At 35.9% G+C, this 14965-nt stretch overlaps 1 protein-coding gene across 5 annotated transcripts in view; it reads right to left on the reverse strand.

Moving 5' to 3' along the window:
• The window catches only part of FRS2 (fibroblast growth factor receptor substrate 2), a 111314-nt gene that overhangs the window by 60863 nt on the left and 35486 nt on the right, over nucleotides 1-14965 (reverse strand). For 2 of the 5 annotated variants that reach the window (XM_032421130.1, XM_032421127.1), the window contains exons 1-2: nucleotides 457-1350; nucleotides 98-140 (exon numbers count right to left, since the gene is read on the reverse strand). Coding sequence is in view for 1 of the 5 variants with exons in the window: in XM_032421126.1 (XP_032277017.1) it covers nucleotides 98-140; nucleotides 1261-1317 (100 nt within the window). In the remaining 4 variants the exon portion in view is untranslated. Of the gene's footprint in view, nucleotides 1-97; nucleotides 141-456; nucleotides 1357-14965 lie in introns of those variants that run through there. The other 3 variants (XM_032421126.1, XM_032421128.1, XM_032421129.1) reach the window with 3 other exon arrangements.

Genomic DNA, 14965 nt, shown 5'->3' on the forward strand with positions numbered 1-14965 from the left:
TATGAAATAAATATAGGGGAAAGGATTAAAAAAATCAAGAGCAATTAAGCCTATATTCAACTATATTTGTTTTATTACTATATTAACAATTTCTTACCTTGTGGAATTCTCTTCTGAGAAAAACAGATACAATTCTGTTCCTAAAAAAATTTCAGGTAGAAAAGTTGAAATGTTAGTTTCAAAACAGGAAGCCTCTTAAAAATAAAAAGTTAGCAAAATGCTGATAGAGTACATTCAGAATATCATGACATTTGGTATTACCAAAACTTAAGAGACAATAAGTCTCTAATAATAAAAGTATTTTAATATTTTTATTAAAATATTTATAAAAGTTATTATTTTTATTATTAAAAAAACACTATTCTACTATCAGATCATTTCTTCTAGGTACATCGTAATGTCTTGGCACATTTTCATATTCTAAAACATCAGTACTCAATTGGGTTTTAGTCTTACCAAGATTTAGTATCCTGAAGGGTAGTTTTTAGGTATAATCCGTATGTCGTAAAATTCACCCCTTTAAAGTGTAAAATTTAGTGGTTTTTTACCATATTCACGAAGTTGTATAATCATCACCACCATATTATTCCAGAACATTTTCATTACCCCAATAAGAAACCCTGTACTGAAGAGTACATTTTTATTTGCAGGGAGAAACATCTGCAACAAATTTAATTTTAAAAGATATAAAAGAAGCATAATCTTCACGACACTCTGATCAAAATGATGGTTTTTTTTTTTTTTTTTTTTTTTAATGTATAGAACAGAGGCTGGGAAGGAAAACAAATATCCAAACACTTTAAAAGTAGCTGTATTTGGATAGTGGTATTATGGTGACTCTTTTTCATATATTTCTTCTAAAGCTATGATTTTATAATATTACCTTTATGGTTCCTAAAAAGGGACATAAGATGAGGTGCACCTTGTTTGCAAATTCTGAGGTAGTAAAGGAGGAGTTAATAAATTTGTGATAATCTTGTAATAAGAAAAGATATGAAATAAATATAGGGAAAAGGATTTAAAAAAATCAAGAGCAATTAAGCCTATATTCAACTCTATTTGTTTTATTACAACACAGACATACATTTTCTAGAGCTACATGCTCTAATTTGTACTACAAACCAAAGTAAAAACAGAAATACAATCCAAAGTAAACACAGAAATACAAGTTGACACTTAAGTCCACTATACTTTTTATTCAATGCTTTTCAAAGTAGATAAAATAAGTATAAAGTTTTAAAAAATTTTGGCCACACTTACTAATCTGGTTGAAAAGCCACAGCTGCATCTTACTTTATGACAAATTGACTGTTTCATCACTTTTGCATCTGGGCATCTACTTCTTAATGGTCATTTCTGAAATAAAGATGTAGTCATTAAGAATATAACAAAAACATCAAATCTTTAAGACAATTTTCTAAATTTTCGTGTCTATAAAAGGAACTATCAAAAAATTTCTTGAGCAACCTTCTAATAAGAAACATTAACAGGGCTGAGGATGAGGTGAGAGAGATGGAATATATGCTATCATCCCACAGGACCAGAATTATACAGTTAGGTTACACACACTGAGTATAAAGATCTATAAATTCTTCAGTCCTCAATGCCTTCCACCCACCAGGTCTTGCAATTCCTAAGAATGTCATTTACAGACTAGAAAAAGAAAAAAGGAAGATGTAGGAGGGGAGCCCTAAAACTCCACATTTGAAAACAATAAATTAGCTGATGATGCGTGTTTGTCTCTTTCCCCCTCACACCTATAGAAAGGAAGCTCCAGAGGAGATTTTTATTGGCTTTATTTACTGATATCTTTTGAGCACTTAAGACAATGACTGCCACGCAGTAAGTGCTCAGTAAATATTTATTGAAAGAATAAACTGATGAGTTGATGTAATTTTAATTGATGAGATATTTAACCTGGTACTATTTCAAAATGGCAAATTCTCAAAATGCCATTTTTCCACGCATACACCATTGATATCAATGTCAACTACATCATCGTTATTGTTTTTTCCTCAGTAAACAAAGCCATAATTAAAAGACAAGACAAGGTATAAGACTTCAAGGACCAGAACAAAGGCACATATCATTTTGTAATTTTGTTATTGCAATCTTTGGGGAAAACTTCTAAAAGGGGAATTGCTACAGATATAATTTTGCTAAATATTGCTAAATGTTGCAAGTAGGCTTTTTTTTTTTTTAACATGTATGTTCTTTAGCTGCTTGTTGTGGAGACAGCTAGGAATATAAGAAACTCTTTTACATGGAATAAAAGGTTGACAAGTCTCAAGAATAACCCTCAAGGAGACCAGTAGTTCCCTACTTCCCATGCTATACCTGAATTAATATTACACACAATGCTATTCTTTTTGTAAAAAAAAAAGAAAAAGAAAGAAAAAAAGAAGAAAATGGGAAGACTACAAATATTAATACAGACTTGGGGTTTTTTTCTTTCAAAAGGAAAAAAGCACTGGAAGGATAAACCCAAATCATTTTTAAATGATTATCTACAGAAAAAAGAGAAAGCAGGCTGGAAGGGACAGGGATGGAAGTCAGACTTCTCAGACCTTGTTTTACAGTTTTTACATTGGAGACGTATTTTAAGATCAAATGAACATCAAATGATAATGACATTTTGAACATCAAAATGGTAATGACTACCACTGAAACATTAAATATATTTTTTTCTTTTAAAGATTTATTTATTTATTTGAGAAAGAGAGTGCACGCAAGCGGAGGAAGGGGCAGAGGGAGAGAATATCCAAGCAGACTTCCACTGAGCGTGGAGCCCAACGTGGGCTCCATCCCATGACTCATGAGATCAGGACCTGAGCGGAACACCAAGAGTCAGACGCTAGACTGACTGAGCCACTCAGGTGCCCCCGAAACATTAAATATATTTTTTAAAAATCATGGTCATCTTTAGAGGCTGCTACAGCACTAACTTATTATTCTGAAAGTTGATAAAGGGAAAGAATCAAGCACTTATCCTGGCTTTCTTATATGAAAAATACCTTAGAGTAACCAAGCAGCCAATAAGTGAAAGCTCTTTTTTATAGGATTCCAAATTATAAATGTAGAAGGAATGATAAAATTAGAAAATCATCATTTTTTAATACCTAATGAAAAAACGGATCTAAAAAATGATCAATGGTTGCTAAAACCATTAGGTAAAAGACTAATGGGAAACTTTATACTGGATAAATCAAGTAGACAAAATTTGAACCCAGCAATAACATCATTTAAAAATGGGTCAAACACTATGTGCAGAAATATTCATCGCTACGCATTAAGTGTTCCTCCTGGGAGCTCCAGTTTCAAAAGACATCCATAATGTTACCACTTTAACACTTCCATTTTGACCACCATGGTCCACGCCACCTTAGTTCTATCTGCATTACTCTAATAGTTCCCTATCTGATCTCCCAGCCTCTCCCTTTGCTCACCTCAATAAGTCAGTCAGATTCGTCCTTTTCAAAAGAAAGTCAGATCATGTCATTCTTCTGCTCAAACCCTCTAATTGAGTCCATCTCACTACTCTAAAAGCCAAAATCGCTAACAAAGGCCTTAAGGACCATGATCTGATATTTCCCTTCCACATCTCTCGGACATCATCTCCTACCACTTTCCCCCTTGTTCACTCCATTCCAGCCACACTGGCCTCTTGCCTCTCCTTAAACACTTCAAGCACGTTCTCACTTCAGGGTCTCAGGACTTGTCTTTCCCTCTGCCTGGAACACCAGGTATCTCTCTGTCTTATTCCTCCTCCACTTCCTCTAGGACTTGGTTTTTACAAGTGATCTCATCAAGAGATAGGTCCCTAGGCAAAATATCTGCCTCAGATTTTCTTATCTGGCAGAGAATATGTAAGGAGAAATATTTTGGAGATGATAATCATCCAAAATATGAAAGTCACCAATTACCATATCTTTGTGTCTAAGTATCTGGAGAGCTATACTGTCCCTTTTAAAAGATTCTCATGGTCCCAACTTCAAAGAATTAATGAAGATATAGCACGATAAAGAAGCACAATAGTGTGGGGTTTTTTTTTTTTTTGGTTGTTGTTTTATTTTTAAATCATCTGTATTTAACTCTAGGAAGGAATGGTAAATGATGTGAATTAAATGCGTCCCATTAAAGGGGCACCTGGGTGACTCAGTCGGTTAAGCATCTGCCTTCAGCTCAGGTCATGATCCCAGGGTCCTGGGATCAAGCCCTGCATTGGGCTCCCTGCTCAGCGGGGAGTCTGCTTCTCCCCCCTGCTCATGTTCTCGCTCTCTCAAATAAATAAATAAAATCTTTAAAAATAAATAAATAAATAAATGAGTCCCATTAAAAAACAACAACTAGCAAAATAAATGGCCCTTTCCTCCCACTCCTTTAGGGACTTCTCTTTGGGATTACATTATAAAGTTCCAAGTAATCTCAGGAAAAGTTTAAACTTTCAAATTTGTTACCTTTAGGCACCATGACCACCAGAAAGAATCAAAAGAACTCACTAACTCTAACATGACTAGACTAGCTATGACATGGTAGGGATGTTTGAACTTATTTTTCTTTAAATAAACAAACTCCCCTGGGCTAAAGCCTACTCTGCCTTTTAAACATCCTGTGGCTGGCAAGCTTCAAAATCTTAAGAGAGATAGCCAGGGGACAGAGAAAACAGCAAGTATGACTCAGTGATCACATTTAATAGTCTCTGAAGACCAAAACAAAGATACCAGTTCTGGCAAGAGATCTCTAGAACAGCCCCAAAACTGACTTATCCACATACCTTTCATCTGAACAATCTATTTTCACTTAGTTTAAGGTTCACAAAGCACTTGTTATGTGCCTATCAGACCTTAGGTACAAAAATAAACCAAGAGCACAAGAAAACAATCAGCAGTTTAATGTTAAAATCTGCTTTGTTTGGGGAGGGGGGTGAAGAGAAGTCTTGAGTATTTTTGTGCAGAAATACCCCCACTCATTTAGAAATCAGACTTCAGCAAGATCAACCATGTCAAAGAAGGCTTGTGATATTAAAGTAACCCTTCTTGAGCAACTCTTTTTTGAGAGAGAGAGAGGGCATGTGCACACAGAAGGGGGGGGGGGGGCAGGAACAGGGACAAGGAGAGAGAATCTCAAGGAGGCTCCATGCCCAGCGCAGAGCCCCAAGCAGGGCTTGATCTCATGTCCCTGAGATCATGACCTGAGCAGAAATCAAGAGTCAGTCGCTCAACCGACTGAGACACCCAGGTGCCCCCTTCTTGAGCAACTTCTGTGTGCCAATTATTTACATTAGCTCACTTAATTCTCAGAACTTCTCTATGGAAAAGGTATTAACAAAGCACACAGAGTGGTTAAATAACTTGTCCAAACCAGAAAGAAACAGCTCCAGGATGCAAAATCTGTTTTCTTTTCACTATTATAATCTGCAGTAAACTGGAATGAAATTATTAGTCACAAATACAACATATGCCCTATAGGAGTAACATGTAAATCCAGGTGGCTCATATAAGAAATGTTCCATTCTTCCAAAGCTGCTTTAGATAAGAGGACAAGGGGGGTGCTGCCTGGGTGGCTCAGTCGTTAAGCATCTGCCTTCTGCTCAGGTCATGATCCCAGGGTCCTGGGATTGAGTCCCACATCAGACTCCGTGCTCAGCGGGAAGCCTGCTTCTCCCTTTCCCACTCCCCCTGCTTGTGTTCCCTCTCTCGCTGTGTCTCTGTCAAATAAATAAATAATAAAAAAATAAATAAAAATTAAAAAAAAGGACAAAGGGGAAGTTTCACTGTTATATATTAATAAGAAACTTATGGCATTAAGAGATGAATCAGAAAAATATGCAACATTGAGGTCTAAGGGAGTCACACCACAGCTCACTAACTAGTATTCTTTCACAATGATTAACCTGTATCACCTCTAAGTCACTGATGGCTATTCCATACACTCAGAGAAGTCTGGGAAGAAACATTAAGATTTAACGGACGGGGTACACAGGTGTTTATCAAAACAGTTTCTGTACTTTTCCAGATGTTCGAAATATTTCTTTCACTCTTGATATATAGATATGTAGATATATACAAATACATACATTAAAGTATCCCATTAATTTCTTAAAATTTACAACAAAATTAGTAGAGTTAAGATTCCTAATTTCCCTTTTCTAGAAAATTCTCCCACGTGGAACACCTTAGTTCCTGACTCCACGGGATGACACTTATTGGCCTCAGTTCTTTATACTCAACAGAACCTAATGAGTCATCAATCAGAAAATATTTTGTAGAAATATTTTTTCAGAAATGTAAATTTGATTATTATTAGATGCACCCACTGCCTAAGACACAATAAAATAAATAAAAGTAACATGCATATTGTAAAATAAAAAGGTAATTACAATCAAGGACACATCACTGAGGAAAGGTAGTCTTGCTTCACTAATGTCCTTAGTTATGTGAAGAAAGTGAAAATTCCTTGGAACGAATTATCCCCATTGCCTAAAAAACACGCCATTTAAACAATGGACTCCTTTACAGAGAAGAGACTCAACAGACTGATGATTTAAACTTTCCAAAGGCCTAAATACATATGCTGTTCTTCTAAATACTTGATTGTGTCCTGGGAATTGTCAGCATAAATTAACACTTAAAAAAAAATCTCTCAATTTTAATTCATTGCACTGATGGTTAGGAATGATGAAGGGGAGGACACACTCTCCCCCAGAACACCAATTATGAATAATACAACCTATTTAAAAACAAAAACAAAAAACAAAAAATAGGATTTTAGTGTTTCTTTCTCAATGACAAAATACTTTGTGTGCAGACCTATCATTTAGACTAAATAAAGATAATAGGATAGCCTGCATGGTTTTGAAGTCAATGTTGGGGGCATCACCTACAGCATTTGCTATTTTGGTTTATATTTTAACAAAATGGAAGTGCAGAGCATACAGAGTATTGTTTCTTAGAACTTTATCACACATACAATCTCTCCTACAGTTAATGTTTGTCTCTTTCTCTCTCTCCTTCCTTTCCTTCCCCTGGCACTCATACACACAGCACGAGTAACTATTATTTTTAAAAACTTTTGTTTTGAATACAAACATGCTAGGCACATGCTGGCCATGATATAAAATGTATTTCTTAGTAAGAAACAATAGGCCATCTTAACATGTGATTCTATGTAGAACATCAAGGTAAATATTTCCAGAGTTAATTTTCTTCTATATCTTCAACATTATACATAACAAGGAGATTTATACAAATCTAAGTATCAGAGTTTGTGGCTTTATTGTTTTTCATGAATTTTAATACTATACACAATAAAATAGTCACTATGGAGAGTGGCTTGATATTAAAGTAGGTTTACCTTTCTTTCAGGGAGCTGAGTTACTTAAATACCAAAAGACCTCAGTATTTGATACCCTCCTCTTTAAGATGCTGTCATCATAAGTATGTGTCCCAGGAACTGTCACCTAACTCCATGAATGTCCTCAAAAGTGGAAACAACTTTTATAATACTCACTTCAGCCCTTTTCTTTTCTAGGTGGTAACCCATAACTTCAAAAATAGAAATCAACCAAGAAGGAGTTATAATTTTTTTCTACATTCCTCCTTTATCTGTTAGGAGGAAAACACCATCTTCATTCTTTAGTAGTTCTGGTGGGCTCTAAATATTTTTCAGCAATATATTAGAGACTTTTTTTTCTACAACCGAACTCTTTTAAGATAATTTCTCAAGAATGGGCACTGTACAAGGGACAAAAGAAAGAAGGAATGACCAATGTCTTCAACTAGTTTCCAGCGAATTAAAAAGCAGAATTCATGTCACATGAAAAGACCTTCAATAAATCCATGTCCTGAAACACTCAATACAAGCTATACCTGGTTTTCTTTGAACTACAGCTATTAAATACCGTTTCTCCTAAAAATCCACAGAACTTTTCGGTACAGCCATCAGATAATTCAAAGGAATTCAGTGGCCCTACATAACTTGTCCCTCCTTCATGATATTCTATTTTTAAATGGCATGTAGGGGGGAAAAATGCTAGGAAGGAGGGTGAGAAAGACAAGCCTTATGAATTGGCCATATTAGAAATAACAGAACAGATTTTGAGAGTAGCAGAGAAAAAAAGACTGTGAAATCATTTTATATTTCACAGGTGAAGAAACTGAAACAGCTTATGGGCAAAGAAAGAACTGAAGTTCACATTATAAATGGTATTTTCCCCCAGAGCTACCCATTCCAACAAATCTATAATAAGTATTTTAGCTTAATACAAATATAACATAATCAGAATGGAGTGCCATGCTGAAGAGTTTAAAAGAATGCATGAATTCTGAGTACAATACATAAGTTAAGGGAAATTAGAAATGGCCTATGTGTCCTTTAGGAATGACAGAATTCCAATAAGTAACATGTTTCCTTACTGGAGCTCTTTAGGACAGTCTGGGTTGGATGGATCACTGTTCTGGCCCAGCAGGACATCTCTTAAAAGATGACTAATTAAATTCACCATTAGCTAATGTCCATAAAGAGAAGAAACTTGTCTATATGCCAATATCATATTTACAACTTGGTAGCTTAATAAAAGGACTATGCCCATTTGAGGATTGCTGGCCCGCTAAAATGTTAATAAAAGAGGCATAAATCTCAAAGTAAAGTAGTAGAATAGCCGAGTAAATAACATCAATTGCATTTATACAAAATTCCTTTGTATACAGCCAGCATTGGACAAAACAAGAAATTCATAGAAAAATAAGAGTTCTCAAATTAAAATGTACATCCTAAGAAAGATCAGACAAAGGTAAGGACAAAAAACATAGTATATTCAATATGAAAAATGTAATATGTAAAGACAACAAAAATCACTTTTAATTTCATGGACATTTACCTTACATCAAGTATTTCTCTAGCACCGAACCCACATTTAGATTGCCTACAAGAGTATGTGTGTGGAAGGGCACTTGACCTACTCACTTTCACAAAAATTATAGCTGCCCATTTAGTCCCAAAGGCACAAGTGAATAAAATAACAGTATTATAAAGCTCTATTTTGGTAGCATAGAAAAATCTGCAGGACAGACAGACTTGTGCTAAAGCAATAATTAACAAGAGTTGTGGTTTATGAAGAAATACTCTAACTTGGCCGACATCACAGTAACTATGGGAGTTTCTCTTTATGATTCCTCCCCCCAAAACCAAGTTGGATACATCCCAAGTTAAATAACAGCTCCTGTTTATTACTCCTAGATATCACATTTTTTTAGCTTTAAAATAGAAGTCCATAAGTCAATTTAAAATGCAAACTGTTAACAGAGGCTTAAAACTTACTGTTTACTCTAGAGAAAGCATTGATTCCAACTTAAAAAAAAAAAAAAAAAGGCCTCAATGACTTTCCTAAAGCAGAGGAGGGGGAGTTCCACTGTGTTTCAAGCTGCCATTACAAATAACAAAGGACACAGAGAATGATGCCGCTTGTAGGACAACATGTGTGTCGCGTGCCCCCCCCCATTCCTTCCATATGTATTTGTCTGTGTCTCCCTGGGGTGTGTGTGTGTGTGTGTGTGTGTGTGTGTGATGTTTCTCCCTTCCTGCCTCAGTCTTGGTCATGTCTATGTCCCCTCTCCTTCTTGTCCATCTGTCTCCCCTTACACTCAGTAACTGGCTTCCAAGCACTGATATTCCGAAAGAAAGCACTGTGTCAGGCTGTAGCCTGTGGCAAAGTCACAAAATGCGAAATTACAATTCACAAAATGAGAAAAAGAATCAGAAATTATTTAGTCAGTTGAAAATAGAGAAAATTAAAGCCACAAATTTTCAACTTCCTTTAAAATGCCTAAATACATATATATGCCATACATAAGATTTTAATAAATTGAGTGGTCAAGCTAACAGATTTATTTATAATATTTTGAGGTAAATGTATCGGGGGGGATTTTTTAAAGAATCAGTTTAATACAGAGGTTATAAGCACAGGCTTTGGAATCATAGCTCTGAGTTTGTGTCTCAGCTCTAAACTGACTGTATGAACTCTCTTGGCCAATTATTTCATGTCTAATGCTGTGAGGATGGTCTGCGATAGGGCTTGTAAGACAGTTTTAGCATGGTGACTATCACATAGTGAGGACTCAACACATATTACATATAAAACATCAGATGCAGTCAATGTTTATCTTTTTTTTTTTTTTTGGTCTGCTTAGCATCTGAACTTTCCCTTAAGTTTGGGAATTTCCCCACCTTATGATTTCAGAAGGTCAAATAGTTTTCCCGCATCTTAAATTTGAGAATCCAACCCCCCCAATTTTATGGTTTCAAAAGATTCAAGACTTTCTCACGTGTCCTATACATGTAGGACATGGGCTCTGCCAAATACACATGCCTAGCCTAGACTACGAATGGGCAACTAGTGAGCAGGCAAAATAGAGACCAAAAGGAACTCTCTCCCACATTAACGGTGGAGTAATTGCAGCAAGGTCAAGTTCAGGGCAGAGGTGGCAGCATTTAGAGTCATCCAGAGCTAGCCGTATCACTGGGGCAGGCTGTGGCGTCTGTCAGTCTGTCTCTAGATGCTACCAGCATCCTCATGGGAATCATTGTGCAATGTGATTTTGGGCATTGTTTCTGGCTGCTTAGCCCTGAATACTGGTTCTCTAACCCTGGAGCAACAATTTGATGAGCCCCTGAGCTCTACTCAGTATCCCTTTAAAATACATGATATGCTTGAATTGGTTTTTACTGCCACCAGGAATTCTTACTGACAAATCAGGTAAGGGTAACATCCATTTTCACTTGCCCCACCCCCACATGGGAAAAGAGACTCTACTTTAAATCTCTCCAGAGACACAAAAGTATTGTTCACTTTCAACCAACTGCTTTATTCTGTAAGGTCTTAGAAACCTTATTCTTACACATTTTAGATAATCATTTTCCTAAGAAAAATGATTGAATGAGAATGAGAAATAACATCAATTTTAGATTTATTTCAAAGGAATACAGTCAATAATAAGCAATGACACAAGAAAATAACTAAATGGAAGGAGTGACCATCATTGAGGTAACAGAAATTACCCTAACACGCCTAAAACCACCTTGTATCTATTCTCAACAGCTTTCTTCCCGGCAGGAGCTATTTACTTGAGGTTCTACAACCAAGGGGCTCCTCTGCCTCTTAAGGGTCATCTTAAGGTCAAAATTTTTAAAAATTATTATCAAAAAGCCTTAAATAGTCCTCTTTTGTTTTAACAAACAACTCGGTAAAATATATGTATTTAACAAAACTATTCAATTCTCTGTTAAAACGGTCCAGAGCAAGTAAGTACCGGATTGCCACAGGTTGATTTTTTCAATATATAAAACACACTCCTCTTCCTCTGCCAGATTTCTCTGCAGGGCTATTTTACAGTTCAGTAATGCTTTTTCCACTGTTTAGAATGTTACAGCTCAAATATGGTTTGTTGTTTTTTTTTTAATATTTTTTTTATTTATTTATTTGACAGAGAGAGAGATAGAGAGAGCAGGAACACAAGCAGGGGGAGTGGGAGAGGGAGAAGCAGGCTTCCTGCCAAGCAGGGAGCCCAATGTGGGACTCGATCCCAGGACCCTGGGATCATGACCTGAGCCGAAGGCAGACGCTTAACGACTGAGCCACCCAGGCGCCCACAGCTCAAATATGTTAATTTTATTACTTGTCAATACAAATGTAATACAAGGTTTGTGGGGAGGGTGAAACTGGGGGACTAAATGTGTTTTGTTTTGTTTTGGATCTCAGGAGCCAGTTACCATACAGAGTTAAAACTATGCTTTAATGACTAGAAGAACAATCTGAACAAAATCAAATATAGCCTTAAAAAAAAACCTGATACTCTTTTCAGATTAAAATTTAGAAAAATAATCAAGCATTTGACATCTAATATATACCTAATGTATTAAAAATTCGGTAGAATTAAAAAACTGAATTTTGGCAGAGATTTGTGGGGGAAGAAAAAAGGCCACAGATTTTTAGGGTTCATGACAATCATGCATTAGATGTCCTAAATTATGTTATAGGACAGAAGGAGCTGAGGCCATAAGCGTTAAACACATCTTACCCAAGGAACCTATCTTATGATTTCTAGCTCAGTAATATCATTAAAACATCTTCAGCCTGTCCTTTAAATTGAGTCAAAATAAAGTTAATTTAACATCATATGGTTTTAATTCCTGGATTTTAAAATAACAAAAAAATATTAAAACCAAGGCAAGGGATTTCAAAATCCAACTGTTAATATTCTTTTTAATATAAATAAAGGCCTGATTTATGATACTTTATACATACCCTAGACTTATCAATGTAAAAAAGTCATCGAGAAAAATAAAGACTTTTATAGTGTCCATGACTTCATTTCTATATAACTTCCAAGATGTGTTATAAAGCGAAATCATGGGGTGCCTGGGTGGCTCAGTCATTAAGCGTCTGCCTTCAGCTCAGGTCGTGGTCCCAGGGTCCTGGGATGGAGTCCAGCCTCGGGCTCCCTGCTCTGTGGGAAGCCTGCTTCTCCCTCTCCCACTCCCCCTGCTTCTGTTCCCTCTCTCACTGTGTCTCTCTCTGTCAAATAAATAAATAAAATATCTTAAAAAATAAAAAATAAAAAAATAAAGTGAAATCATTTTTGCCTATGTGCTAAGGGATATTTCATTAATCACCAGTTTTAATTTATTGGTTGTAGTTTACTGCATGAATTATACCTAAACAACATAAATCAAACTTATGGTATTTAACAATGACGACAACAAAATTTTTCTGGTTATAATCCACCTGCCCTAAAAGAAGACTATAATCCCTTACAGAAAAGTTCCTTTGCATTCGGTTAAAGCTAAACGTAGCTTTCTACTTAGGGAGTAAAAAGAAAAAGTTCACACAAATCTAACTCTTCTTTAAATGAGACATGTTCAAAAAAAATAAAATAAATGAGGCGTGTTCAAGTCAGGCTTACAAGCTAACTATATTGTGTTTCATGAGAGGCCTAGAAGACACAAGACTAAAGAGGACTTAAGGCTATTTCTGGATTACTACTCTATAATGAGGAGTAATTTATGCTATCAAACAACAGTAACAATCAAAACACTTTAAAAAGGAGGCAGATGAGAGCTAACAAAGTCCTATCAAAATAAGGTACAAGAACAAAAAATACCTGAAAACCCAAAGAGAAATGGGAGTAACTATGTGTATAAAGCGACAAAGTTTAAAGCAAGGATCGCAAACCCAAGGTGACATACAGTACTGCTACTTCCCCTCCTTCAAAAAACTGGCCGAAAAAGGTAACAGGTGACAGCTCTATGGAGCTTGGCAGAAGCCTTGGAAACCTCTAGATGGTTATTACAAAGCAATGGGAGTTGTCAGACCAAACCAAACACTGCCATTCCTGGTTTAGATTGAGTGGAGAAAGATTTTAAAAGAAAAACCATTAAGGAGGGAATGAGGGTAAGGAAAAACAGTAACACAAAGAGCCCCAAATATCTACTGAGGTTTTGTTTTTTTTTTTTAGGTTACATACAGTGTTTCATTTAATCCTCACAACAAACTTTAACACAGATCATGGAATTCAACAACTGACCTAACCCTCTATCCATCCTCACACATAATTTGACCAGAACAGAATTTTTTAATACAATTTTAATTATTTAATAATCATGTTTTTAATTGAAAGCCTGGAAAATATAATGGATGTACCAAAATTCATATCTTTTTTTCTGCTTTTATAATTAATATTTTAATGAACACCTTGTACATAAATTTCTGTGCACATTTTTATTCCATTTATAAAGTATTATAAATGGAATTCTGGGTCAAAGAGTGTGAGTACATTCTGCCAGAACATCTGATTTTAATATTACTGAAATGATGAAGGGATGATGGCTCCTTGAGGAAAACAATTACGCCTCCTTCTCGCTTTGCATCCACAACACTCAGATGCATAAGCAAGTTTTCTATAACTGCTGACCGAATGAAGACGGGTTCTTCCCTCAGCACACAGTTTCAGAAGGGAGATGTTAGAAGACAGCAAGCATGCCGAATATCAAAATCATCAATGAGCTCTTCTTAGGAAGAAAAGAGCGTGAATACTGACACTGCTATCTAATATATTTCTGTTGAAAAGAATCTGGGGGCTCAGTCGTTAAGCGTCTGCCTTCGGCTCAGGTCATGATCCCAGAGTCCTGGGATCGAGCCCCGCGTCAGGCTCCCTGCTCGGCGGGAAGCCTGCTTCTCCCTCTCCCACTCCCCCTGCTTGTGTTCCCTCTCTCTCTGCCAAATAAATAAATAAAATCTTAAAAAAAAAAAAAAAAAGAATTTGGGGATCTTATAAATAGATTGTATTTAAAAAATACAGAACTTTAACCAGTACACAACACATGGAGGACACTATTTCTCCCAGTTAAAATTATCTAGATGCCAGCATCTGTTATTGTCCATGGAGACCATTTCAGAACATGTTCATATTCAAAATGCAAAGAACTAAATATTTTAATAGTAGCTAGATTTGTCATTTTACTTTGATTTTCTATCAAAAATCATCATCTATTATCATCAGATTCTAATGATATTATAGGAGGCAATCTCCCCATAAAGATGAAAAAGAGCTTCACTATAAAACAATGTGCCAGGCATTGATCTAGCACTGCAGAAGTTATTAATTTAATCCTCACAACATTACACGGTAGATATTATCTCTATTTCACAGGTTAAAAAAACCTAAAGCACAGAGAGGTTAAGAAACTTGCTTATTTATCTGAACCCAGGCATTCTCACACCTCTATTCTCCACACAAAACTGACCTCTAGTAGCAAGCAAAAAGCACTTAACAGTTTCTGGCATAGCGTTCAGTGGACACTGGTGAGAAAGGGCATGATGACAATATACTTGCCAGAAAACAGGAAATTCAATCAATCCAGGTGGATTATTTTTTCCTTTAGTAAATAATTATTCATTACTCATTATGGA

This window comes from Phoca vitulina, unplaced genomic scaffold (genome assembly GCF_004348235.1).
Source record: "Phoca vitulina isolate PV1807 unplaced genomic scaffold, GSC_HSeal_1.0 scaffold23, whole genome shotgun sequence".
In the NCBI taxonomy this organism is placed as follows: domain Eukaryota; kingdom Metazoa; phylum Chordata; class Mammalia; order Carnivora; family Phocidae; genus Phoca; species Phoca vitulina.